General features: G+C 35.6%; 1 protein-coding gene across 4 annotated transcripts; it reads left to right on the top strand.

The window, feature by feature from the left end:
• Positions 1-854: 854 nt before the first annotated feature.
• Positions 855-9,973, top strand: LOC108476110 (histone-lysine N-methyltransferase ATXR7). 4 transcript variants are annotated; one of them, XM_053025809.1, is made up of 19 exons: positions 855-1,430; positions 1,621-1,735; positions 1,814-2,273; positions 2,364-2,480; positions 2,670-2,966; positions 3,050-3,394; positions 3,476-3,850; positions 4,018-4,536; positions 4,633-5,074; positions 5,162-5,311; positions 5,396-5,820; positions 5,906-6,028; positions 6,125-6,205; positions 6,324-6,377; positions 6,457-6,608; positions 6,778-6,821; positions 6,917-6,974; positions 8,190-8,321; positions 9,013-9,973. In XM_053025809.1, exons 1-16 carry the CDS (start codon positions 1,427-1,429, stop codon positions 6,797-6,799), a joined length of 3,681 nt encoding a protein of 1,226 aa, XP_052881769.1. In that variant the 5' UTR covers positions 855-1,426; the 3' UTR covers positions 6,800-6,821; positions 6,917-6,974; positions 8,190-8,321; positions 9,013-9,973. The 4 variants fall into 4 exon arrangements, with proteins under 4 accessions (XP_052881769.1, XP_017633694.1, XP_052881771.1 ...); XM_017778205.2 differs by having other exon boundaries at positions 6,778-6,817; XM_053025811.1 differs by having other exon boundaries at positions 856-1,430; positions 1,814-2,240.
• Positions 9,974-12,361: the final 2,388 nt, after the last annotated feature.

A 12,361-nucleotide genomic window follows, 5' to 3' on the forward strand; every position in this document is an offset into this window, starting at 1 on the left:
TAAAGGGTGTTACATGATAAGCCAATAGTTTTAAAATAATTTTTTTTTAAATTTCAGAAGTTTATTTGGGTCATTTTCGTGGACAAATGGTTTTTGAAATGAGATTGAAAATAAAGTTGAACACGATTTTACTAGTTTTGAATGAACTGCGCAAATGGTTTAAAAAAGTACGTTTGCAATCAAGATCAAGAAAAGTTTCTTTGTGCCATTTCGATAGCCAATGTAGCTTTCCAAATTCGGCAATAATGGCTGGGCTGAGTTTAGGGTGTTACAACTTCATTACTGGAATACTTTCATCCATATAATTTTCTTGCATTCCTAATTTGGTGGATGCTATGAGACAAACTTCGCTTGACCGGCGTCTTTTCAATTTTTAACTCTGGTGGATATTCCTGCCATTCTTAGATTTATTTATATGCTAACTCCACCCATCCCAATGGGTTAATTCCTTTCTATTACAAGGCAGCTAATCTTGACCACAAAATGTTTTTATTACTACCTTAGCGAAATACCATAGCTACTACTTTGAGTCTGGAGCTCTACTCCAATGATAACAAAAACTTATCAGCGTTACTCGAAAAGGGCTATAATTGAGTAGAACTAGAGCCAGCTCTACCTTCATGAGGGCTACAACCTGATGGGTAACATGTGGCAACTATTCCCGTTTTGGGAATATTAAAGGATTCTCCGTTCTATTGATGCCAACAGGTGTCCTTCATAAATTGATAGACTTCAATGGTTCCTTCACAACTCCACAAATATTTTGCTTGATCAGTACTTCCATATTTATTTTAAATTTTATATTTGAGAATCCTAACTATTTCTTTTAATAATTTTTAACTCCATAATTGTGTGGATTATTGACTTTTGATGTAATCGTATTGCTTCAAAGTTCATATATCCATTTATCGCCCAAAAGCGAGCCCAATAAATGAGAGTGGATATTCAATATCGGAATCACAAGGGAGAGGCCTGAAAAAAACCCAAGAATAAAAGATGAAGGTAAATAGCTTGAAATTAAAATAGGGAAATAGCAGCCGGAATCTCACACGATTACGAATGCCATTGCCATATATGAAGAACAATAAATACTAAAAAGCCGAAGGAGCGGAGCGAGTCAGAAGTGAGACTCACTTACGAGAGAGAGAGGGAGGGAGGGAGAGAGGTGAACTTAATTTTGCTTTCGTCTACTTTGTAATTTTGTAAACCCCAAAAAAGAAAGAAAAAAGAAACTACAATAGGAAGAGGCCAAATTAGTCGTGAATACAAGAGCCGGTGGCGATTATGGTTTTCCCCTAATTGGGAAAATTTCTTTCTATCGAAATCCGTACTACTCTATTGGATTTGGTACCAACTTCCAGCAGAGTTTTGCAGATTACCGTGAGGATTGGATTGCATTGCATTGCATTGGATTGGATTGGATTGGATGGGTATGCAATAGAGTTTTATTTATGTGTACGGATAATAGATTATTATGATATATGCCTTCTTATTTTTTCATCTTGGAAATTTGGGCGCTCCTATTCGCAGATGCAACATAATTAGAACAGTTTTCTTTTTTTATTAATTAATAAGACATTTATGAGAATTGAGGTTAGTTAGATTTGAATTTTGATTCAGGTCTGCCCATGGTTTCCTCAACATCCCCTATTGACGAATATGATCACCCTAATTTTTCCCGAAAGCGCCTTAAAGTTTCGGATCTCTCTGCCGATTTTGCATCTTCAAATCGCGGGTATAATTATTAATATACTCTTTTTTGGTTGATGACGCTCTTATTTACATTTTTTTAATCGTATTCATGATTTGACAGTGATGAACAATCTGCAACGGAGATGAGTTGCCAGTCTAATGGAAATAGCAGTGGTATTTCTCAATCTTGTAACGGCGGTGGATCTTCATGCGATAAGAGTTACTCTAGCTATGCGCCATCATCTTCTTCGTATGTGAGTGGATGGATGTATGTCAATGAACACGGCCAGATGTGTGGTCCTTATATCCAGCAGCAGTTATACGAGGGTTTGTCGACTGGTTTCCTGCCGGATGAGCTCCCTGTTTATCCTGTAGTCAATGGGGCTTTGATCAATCCTGTTCCCTTAAAGTACTTTAGGCAGTTCCCTGATCATGTTGCTACTGGGTTTCTATATCTCACTTCAGCCACAGCTTCCAGTTATTTAAAATCTTCATTTACAAATGTCCAACACACTCCTTCCCCTTCGCCTTCTCAATTCAACTGCAATGTAAGTTCCGAAGCATTTAGCTTTGTATTGCAGGTATTATTGTCCCCCCTTCCCCCACCCCCCTTTGTTTCCCCTTTTTTTCCTAAGGCACCCTTTGGATGATTTTCACCTTTTTTGTTCCAGTCTGGTGAAGATGAATGTTGGTTGTTTGAAGATGATGAGAGTAGGAAACATGGGCCCCATTCTCTTTTACAATTGTATTCTTGGCATCGCTGTGGGTATCTTGCAGATTCCATTATGGTAAGCCGTAAGCCTTGAAATTCTCAAGTCATGATTCATCACTGCAGTAACTGTTCATTTGTATCAACTGTAGGGTCCTATGAACTCTTTCGAAACTTGTGTAGGTATTGTGGTAGGCTGGCATGATGTATCTAAGCTTTACTGAGTCTTGCTTCTTATATCTTTTTCTTTTAATTTATTTTCTTGCAGATTTATCATGCTGATGACAGGTTTCGCTCCACCCAATTGCTGTCTGTTTTAAATGCTTGGAAAGGTGGTCAGTATGTTGCTGAAAATGAACAGGAGTTATCAGTGAACTTCATATCGGCAGTTTCTGAAGAAGTTTCTTCTGATCTGCATTCTCGAATTATGAAAGCAGCTCGTAGAGTTATGCTAGATGAAATAATCAGCACTATGATCTCAGAGTTTGTTGCTGCAAAAAAATCTCAGAGACCTCTAATGGTTGAATCATACAACCAGGATGCTAAAAGTTCTGATGGGAAACTGGTAATGTATGCAATCACTCAAAAAAAAAGAAAGAAAAACTTATGTTTATTTGTCTTAAAATCTGAAGCTCCTTTGCCATACAGATTAAAAATACCACGGAAAGAAGTATACATTGTACTTCCAAGTTTGGCACAGTGACCTCCGATGGTGTATCTAATCTTTCTATCCAAGAATCTACAAATTTTGATGCAAGTCTAAAATCTGTTGGAAGCCTTGAAAACTTTTGGGGTTCTTATACAGTTGTTTGTAAAATGCTTTTTGAGTATTGCATGCAAGTTACGTGGAATGCTGTCTTTTATGATAGTATGGTTGAATATTTGTCTTCCTGGAGAAAAGGAAAACTTTGGTATGGTCAGCCTAATGTTCTGGCATCTGCTAGTGGCTCCATTGATCGTGGCAAGGAGACTGAAAATATAAAAGCTACAACTGTAAGTAAAGTCTAAATGTTAAACTCTATGTGTGTAAACAGTATGTAATGACCTTGAATCTAATGTTTTATGGTTTTATAGCTCTTCTCTAGGATGGAATTGACGGCTCATGATATTGATTGTCCACCTGGTTATGAACTAGCAACAGTTTCTGTAGGTAACCAGGCAGAAGAGACATATATATCTCAATCTGCGGTGCAGGAAATTTTATCCAAACAGAACAGTCCATTGCACAATAGTGGCCTTTATGGTGGAATACAATGTATTCTGGAAGGAGTTGAAAATGAGCTCCATTCTTCTGTGATGGTGTTTATGGCTGACTATCTTGACGGTCTTGTTAAAAGTGAAGCCAAAATAGTTATTGATATGGAAAATGATAAAAAATTGAATGAAAATCCTGATGAAGAGGCAGCAGAGAAATCAGTCTGTTTGTCAGTAGATGATGAATTGAAAGAGGTATTAAAAGTATATCCTGTTAGTTCTTCATTTTATTTCAATATACTTTAAACGCTGTTCTAGCTAGACTAGGTATGCTCTTTCCGATTATAGCTCAATATGTGCTTATGCATAGTACACAAGGATCATATCTTTCTTAAATTTAAACAATTATTTTTCTTTTACAGCTGCAAGACACAGTTGGATCTTCCGGTCAGTGCCATCTTGCTTCGGACGTTGATAATTCAGATGATTCTGAAGAGAAAAAAAATGTTTCGAACAGAATGTCAGATTTATCTTGCAATCTACAGAACTCAGTACAATCAAAGAAACCTGTTTGTCAATCCATATCTGAAAATAATTATGCTTCAAGGCAGGAAACTTTTATGGCTGAAGCATTTAAGAGATTGTTTGGAAAGGTTGGGGATGTAAGTAATGAACGAGAAGTTAACGAGCCACCACCTCCTGGTCTTGAGATTAAATCTGGGATTCTTGTTCCATCACACAATTGTAAATTTCGTCCTTTGACATCAGTTGGGTGCAGCCCTAAGATTGGAGAATATGTTGCCATGGCAATGTGTCGGCAGAAGCTCCATGATGATGTACTAAGAGAGTGGAAATCATCATTTGCTGGTGATGCTAGTCTTTATCAGTTTCTTATATCATGGTCTAGTTCGAAGAAACACTGCAAGGCTGATGGCAAAGAGGTATTGTTCACTCCTTTGTACTTTCTATTCCAACAACTGACCCCCAGGTTTTGATATTGGGTTTAATATTTTGTTCACACTTTTAATTTGCCTCAGGCAAAGACATTTAGTGAAGATAGAAAAAATCTTGCTGGTTTTTCTGCCTCACGTGATAAGCCCAGGGACGGGTCAAGGAAGTCTCTCAGTTCAGGCTCCTCAGATATATCTTTAGTGACTGGTACATGTACGTATTACCGAAAGAAAAAGTTGGTTCATAAGAAGGTAGGATCTTCCCTGTCCACGATTATCAATGGGTCACGGGATCAAGCTGTTGAAAGGCCTCGGACAAAAGGACCTTCCAAGAATTTGTTGGATCATGCAGATCAAAAACTAAGTGCAGCCACTTCTAAAAAGGGTGGGACAAATAAAAGTATGTCTCAATCATCTAATATTTCTAGGTCATCGAAAATCATAGGTAAGGATAGTTTGCCCAATGATCACTCATCACCCAAGAGTGCAATTGGTCGGAAAACATCAAAGGATGCTGCTGCTGTTCGAAGTATGTTGTTTTTTCTTCTAACAATTTCTTTATATTGAAGAAGATGATAATAAACTTAGAATTGGTAATGGTTATTAACTTATGCAGAAAATTTGATTGGAGAAGGTGATGTTAAAGTCGGCAGGGGAAGAGCATCAACCTTTCAGAATTGTGATGTTGAGAAGGTTGCTCGCAAGAGTAACCATACTGTTGGAAGTGAAGAAGTTACTAATGATTCCTCCAAGAAGACACTAAAAGGTTTTTCTTCCATTTATTCTTTGTTATTTTATCTCAGATAATTGCATATCTTAAAGCTTTCTTGATTTCTGTTACTGTCTTCAGCTAAGAAGGTATCAGGGGTAAAAAGAAAGCAATTAAATTATGATGAGTGTCCATCACCTTCAATCAAGGTACAGAAAGTTGCTAGTTGTGGTAGCAAGAGTTCTGCTTCTAGAGGGGTTGCAGATCAAAAGAGCCGCACAGTTAGATCCAGGACAGCAAATCCCTGTCCGAGATCTGATGGATGTGCGCGAACTTCAATTAATGGCTGGGAGTGGCATAAATGGTCACTCAACGCAAGTCCTGCTGAAAGAGCTCGTGTTAGAGGAATCCAGTGTATTCAAATGAAGTATTCAGGTCCAGAGGTTAATAGTATGACACACTTGTCAAACAGTAAAGGTCTTTCTGCTAGAACTAACAGAGTGAAGCTGCGCAATCTTCTAGCTGCTGTAGAGGGTGCTGATCTCTTGAAAGCTACACAGTTGAAGGTGATTTTTAACATGTTATTTGAATATCATGGTTTTAAATGTCTTGGTCTGACATTGTTCGTTTTAAATTTACTTCATTTCCTAGGCAAGGAAAAAGCGTCTACGTTTTCAGCGAAGCAAGATACATGATTGGGGTCTTGTTGCACTTGAGCCAATTGAGGCTGAGGACTTTGTCATTGAATATGTTGGAGAGTTAATCCGTCCGAGGGTAAGTTTGACTTGTATGTTTTCCTATTTAGTCTAATTTCTTGCAATTCCTCTTCCTTTCACAAATGACCATTGAATATGCTTCCAAATGTTATAGATTTCAGATATACGTGAACACTATTATGAGAAGATGGGAATTGGTAGCAGTTATCTTTTTAGACTTGATGACGGATATGTAGTAAGTATATCAAACTTTTAATGTGTGCATCTTGATTTAAGCTGAGTTATGGGTGGAGTATCTTCTCTTGCTTTTGGGGCAATCTTATTGACTTCACATTTACTCCATCGACGTATAGGTTGATGCTACAAAGCGTGGTGGGATTGCTAGATTTATAAATCATTCTTGTGAGGTATGTGAAGATGTAGCTCTGTTCATTGTTGCTACTCATGATTGATTGGTGCTGCTAAATTTGAATACTTGAATTGCAGCCTAATTGTTACACGAAAGTTATTAGTGTAGAAGGCCAAAAGAAGATATTCATTTATGCAAAACGACACATAGCCGCTGGTGAAGAAGTTACTTATAACTACAAATTTCCTTTAGAGGAGAAAAAAATTCCCTGCAACTGTGGTTCAAAGAAGTAAGATGCAATTGGATTTATATGACTGTTCATTTATTTGTGATCTTGCATTGATTTTCTTGCTTTCTAAGGAAAAACTTATCAGTGTATGAAAATAAATCAGAGTATTAGACATACTACCAGCTATTCACTGCTCACTTTTTGTCTAACTATTCTTACTCTTGTTCAGGTGTCGTGGATCTTTAAACTAGCATGCATACTTTTAATATGTAGGTGGGCGAAAATCGTTACTTTTGTTATTGAGATTTGTACAGGCTTAAATTGATTCAGATTTCTGTTTTCTTATCTATCATATTTTTCTTGTGTAGGCCATCCCCTTGATTTCTTACTCCTTTTGAGTTGTCAGCACCAATTTGAAGCCACAGGGTATGCAATTGTGTTGGTTGTTTTGAATATGTGTGTGTGTGTGTTTAGTAAGATTTTATTTATCCAAAGAAACATGGAAGGTCCTGCTACACAGCAACTCAAAGGTTAAACAGTACTAGAACCTACAGAAACCATTCAGGAAAGATAACGAAGGTTAATAGACCAAAAATAGAAGTAGAAGTATGGGGAAAAGGACATATTTATGTCACAAGGTTCTTCACTGAGCTTACAGATGTTGCATAGTTTGGGCTCTATAGAGTTTCTATATGATAATGTGCTCAAGCCATATTCTTTTAGGACCCAACCTGATGAAGCCCATGGTTTTGCCTCGTTGCAAATTGAGAAGAAAAGAAAAAGGATATATGAAGCAAAACATGTGGGACAAGGCAAAGTGACTCTTTGCCAACATTAGTAATAAGACAACCTTGTGAATCTGTTGGTCAGAGGAAACATGTTGCTGTCTTTTCAAGGCTGCCTAGGGTGGAATATTGGGGGTGGGTTGAGAGAGACACAAAGGGGAGCCAGTTATAAGACTTGGTCATTTAAATGATGAAAGGAGAAAGAGAACAAGATATAAAAACAAAAGAAAATGGTTTTATACTTCTATTAATTTATTATTTTCAGTGTTTATATATGTTCTTGCATCTTGAGCTTAGTTTTTCCATTGCAACAATTATGCTAATAAGACATGTCCTCAATAAGCATGGGAAGTTATATGAACATTCCCGTCTAGCGTAAAAATTTTATCCTTCCCATTATGCACTGCAGTCATGGTTGTATTATTATGGAATGCCCGTTGTGGCTGATGGACATGATAGTTAGAAGATTTATTTGTTTAATAAAAATGCCTTCACTATTTGTCCCGTCCTGTTTTGGAGAATATTTTGGAGGCTATGTCGCATCAATTCTTCAATTTCCTTGAAGTACCCCTACTGAATACATAACCTATTGGCTTTGGTATGAAGGTTCAACCTTCAAAACGTACGAAGATCTTAGGAAAGGGGAAAAAGAGAGAACCTGGTTGTGTGGGGCACATATCTAAACGCCAAACTTACCCCTGAGGTTGGGTCAAGTAACATAGTATTAAGGGAAGGAGAGCAGACAGTTTTTATATTTTATTTAACTATTATTTATTTTTAATGATGCATTGATCGAATTGTACTTGTTATTTCAACTTACAAGTTCTTTATGTCCTTAATTTGTGATTAAATGCAGCTTGAACATGCTCAGTGGTAGAGAAGCTTGGAGTGGGTCCTTTTAAACATTTGCAATTCCAACCTGGAGTGTACTACCAGAAGATTTGGAAGTGAATTCACCAATACGAGTTTTGGCAGAGCACTTGACAGGGTATATCGGCATTGTTGCTCTTACTGAACGATTTACTGAATTTAGATATATTTGACAGTCACTTTTACATTTTAATTTATAGAAATCAAATTTTAGATATTGGTTCCATACTTAATTGTCATGAGAAAATTAGTTCTACTGGTTCCTTGTGGTTGAGGGCTTTGGGTGATCTAAAGCTTCATATTTGGCATCTTTGATTTTATCTGTGGCATTTAAGTTATCTTTGCTAAGAATGATAATAATCGTATCCACTCTATGTTATTTGAACTTGAACTTGAGTGTCGGGTACAGGTATGTGTCTGACAGAGATGTAGTAAAAAATTTGAAAAGGTTTTACTTATGTGCTGGACACGAGTGTTAGACAAGGATTTTTTCCAAAAAAAATGAAGAGTCCTAGCAACATAGTATCTACCTGGCTGCAATCGATTTCAACCTTGATTGGGGGTTCCTCTGGTTAAGGGATTTTGAGCTTCATCTTTGTGAAAGTGATTTTAGCGCTCTCTACTAAAATGTGAAAATGAACTTGGAGCATCCCTTTATCGTTAGAGTGCTGTCTCAAGTGCAGAGCTTCTTTTAAGATTATTCTTTGGGCAATTCTGAACCTGCTGCATCTTTAACATGCAATTGCATACATTAAGAAACCGATGACTAATATTTGGCATGAATTGTGAACAATGGATGGACGTTTCAGGTTGTGGGCAAAGTTATTTCAAATAGAAGCAGATGATGTGATAAAGACATTTTCTCATGAAGACGAATTACTTATCCGTGTCCATCGTTGTTGTATATAACACTCTAGCAGATGAGTTCCTTCTCTTAGAATCTGTAATCAGTTTATTGTTGTCTTGCCACGTCATATTTTTGGAATATAAATGTTTTTTTTTTACAAACCTGAATTTATCATATTAGCCATATATATATATATTTTTTACTAAAAGACCTTTTGAAGGCACTTATTGCACTATAACCTTTATATTTTTGAAGGCACAAGGCGCAAAAAAGCCCTCATTTTATTGAAGTAAAATGCAAACTGTATATTTGTGTATTGTATTTTTTTTTTTTTTGTATATATACATATAATATGCTTAAGATGAATAATTACGATAATCTAAAGATTTTTCCAATTTAGTTTTAGGACAGAAAATTGTTTTATTTTTGTTGGCCAATATGATTTGCTTATGGTACCATGTTTGTTGTAGAGTATTTTGATATTGAGAAGTAGATTAGAGATTTATATATATAAAATCCCTTTCTTACAAAATAAAATATACATCTAATGGGAAAAGGGGAAAAAATTAAAGGAAGGTTGGTAGTTTTTTCATTTTCATTTTTTGGGTTACAAAAACATGTCTAAGTTTGTGCTTAATCATGTCTAACACTAAGATGCATCGGTTAGGTGGCTTTAGACGAAGCAGGGCTTGACAACATTGGTTTGAGCTGCTTCCTACCTTCAACAGCAGACAAATCAAGTCCACGGGGAATTTTTATTCACGCATCCGTTGAGAAGATGCCATATTTTATGGATTTTTACACTAGGACCATTTATGTCTCAACTTTAATCGTTGGTCCTCAGTTAAAATATTCCCAATGACTTGTATTCATCGGATCTTCATTAGACGGTAATAAATTAAGTTACATAGAAAATTTCCAAAGTTGGAAGCAATGCGATGGATTAGAGGATGAGTGTTCACCTACGGGGCATTTCGATAAAGTTCCTTTCCATCCTTAATTTATTAATTATACATTCTTTCTTTTCACTGTAATTATGTTGGTTGCAGGGTTGGATAAGACCTATTTGGCGTAGGAAAACGTATATTATTGCCTCTGGTATGTCCCTTTCTCTCTCTCCTAGTTTAATCCTACAATTTACACTTTTGATACAAGCAACTGAAGAAAATACCGACTTCACCAAAAATATAGAAATTTTAGATGCATCCGAGCAAGAATCGATCGCACGAATGGAGATAAATAAAGCCGATTCAACTCTTGACCATGTCAATATAGTGTTAAATTATAAAATTTTGGCCAATCACCTCACCTAGTTACCAGGTCCCCTTTTACTGCAACTTAAGAAGAAGAAAAGAGGCAGCAAATATAATCAAATAAGTGATTACCGCAGTTATCTCTCCTGTGGTCTCTATATAATGTTGAGAAGTAATATTAGCAAAATTGAGAGCCTACTTTTTTGTAGTAGAGGGAGCCTTCGTCCTTTCTTTTCATTGCAGGTTCTGGTACAACTGGAAAAATTCCCATAAATTTGGATCCTATGGTCTTTAATATTATTTAGATTTGTAAGTATAAAATTTGTTTCATTAGGTTGTCCATTGATTGTTTAGAAAGTGTTAAATACATATAACACTATTTTTCTAAAATGTAAGTCTTCAAATTAAATTTTTAAAAAATTAATAGTGTTAACAATTGGACATAATTTTAAAATCTAGAAAATAGGACTAAATTCCTGTAAATAAAAGTACAGGAATTAAATTTCAAATTTATGAAGTGTATAAGAACCTATTACATTTTACTCACATAAAACATCTTTTCTTTTTACAACAAAGTAAGTTTGATCATTTGAACATGTTAAATATATATACTCAAGTTATCTAGATGTATAAATGATAAGTATAGAACTTATTTAATCATTTTACCCTTTTATGATTGGTTTGATAAAAAACTGATACATAAAAGTATTTTCGTTTTGCTTATGCAACAAACACCGAATCAAGTTGCAAATAAAGCATTAACATAATGGTAAAAAGGAGGCATTGGGATGTTTGAGGTCGCAAGATTCAAGTTTCCCCAAATATAGATTTGATATTTGTGGTGAAGTTATTCAGATAGTTTTGATTTATTAGTTTGGTATTTTAGTTATTGAAACATGGGGGTATGATTGTCAATAATTTAGTTATGCTCTTCACACTATTTTCTCTGCTTTTAATGTTAGAAATTTAGCTTTTTTACTATTTTGGTGTAATAATTGATGTCCAACCAATTATATATAACAAGAGGGTCTAGATGAATAATAGTTCCATTCCTAATATGATATTTATTACAAACTCGAGTGTTATTCGAATGTGCTCAATAAGATTTAATAGTGTTAGATACAAAATGATTATTCGACATGATTAGATAATTAAAACACAACAAAAATAATATAAAAGCAACACCACATAAATATTTAGTGGGACAAAAGTTTCTATAATATAAAATATTTTAAATATAATTATGATTGAAAAGATAACATGATGAACTATATGTACTACACATTTGGGAGTTAATTTGATAGTGTTAATCAGACTTGAGAACTCAGGACTATATAAAAATTAATTAAAATACAACATAGAAAACGATAAATTAAAATACAAGATAGAAAATAATATGATCATAAAGAATCTTTGTTAAGTCCTCATAAAGAGTCTTCGAAACACTAGTTGAAGTCCCAATTCATCCGAGGGGTGGGGGCGGTAACCCTAACTCCACAACAAATGTAGTAGGCATTGTTGTAGTAGTAGCTATGGTAGTGGCAATAGCTGGAATACTTGAAGCACAGTGGAATATCCTTCATCTCCCCAAGATCCTGGTGTTGGTATCTTTGAACTTGCCCAGTCTTTTCCCTTAATCGGAAGGAGCATGATCGCCCTTTTTTCCTGTGCATCTTCCCTTCCAGCAGTGGTCTTCTGTTGTTTTGAAGCATTCCCCTCGTCGTTTTCGGAGGATCCCTTCCTCAGACAACAAAATATTTAAACAATGTATCGGATTTTTATTGAAATTTAAGTGGATGACATGTTAAATACAAACAACATCACAGATTTGGCCACAACTGTTGCCATATTCCAAAAACATCAGCTACCGTTGAACCTTGCAAGATGTTCTTTCGGAGTGATTGTGGCGAAGTTTTTAGGTTTTATTGTCTTGAGTCGGGGCATCGAAGTAAATAAAAATAACAGACATAGTTTACATGGAACCTCCTACCTTGGTAAAAGGATTACAACGACTCATAGGAAGGGAGGCAAACTTGAACAGATTTATCTTAAAATTTG

The sequence above is a fragment of the Gossypium arboreum genome, chromosome 3 (genome assembly GCF_025698485.1).
Source record: "Gossypium arboreum isolate Shixiya-1 chromosome 3, ASM2569848v2, whole genome shotgun sequence".
NCBI classification, from domain to species: Eukaryota; Viridiplantae; Streptophyta; class Magnoliopsida; order Malvales; family Malvaceae; genus Gossypium; species Gossypium arboreum.

Excerpts from the sequence above, each read along its gene's own strand:
- LOC108476110 (XM_053025809.1), top strand. Across the intron at positions 1,736-1,813 it reads TTTGCATCTTCAAATCGCGG|TGATGAACAATCTGCAACGG; the intron begins GTATAATTATTA and ends ATGATTTGACAG. Across the intron at positions 5,821-5,905 it reads TGAAAGCTACACAGTTGAAG|GCAAGGAAAAAGCGTCTACG; the intron begins GTGATTTTTAAC and ends TTCATTTCCTAG.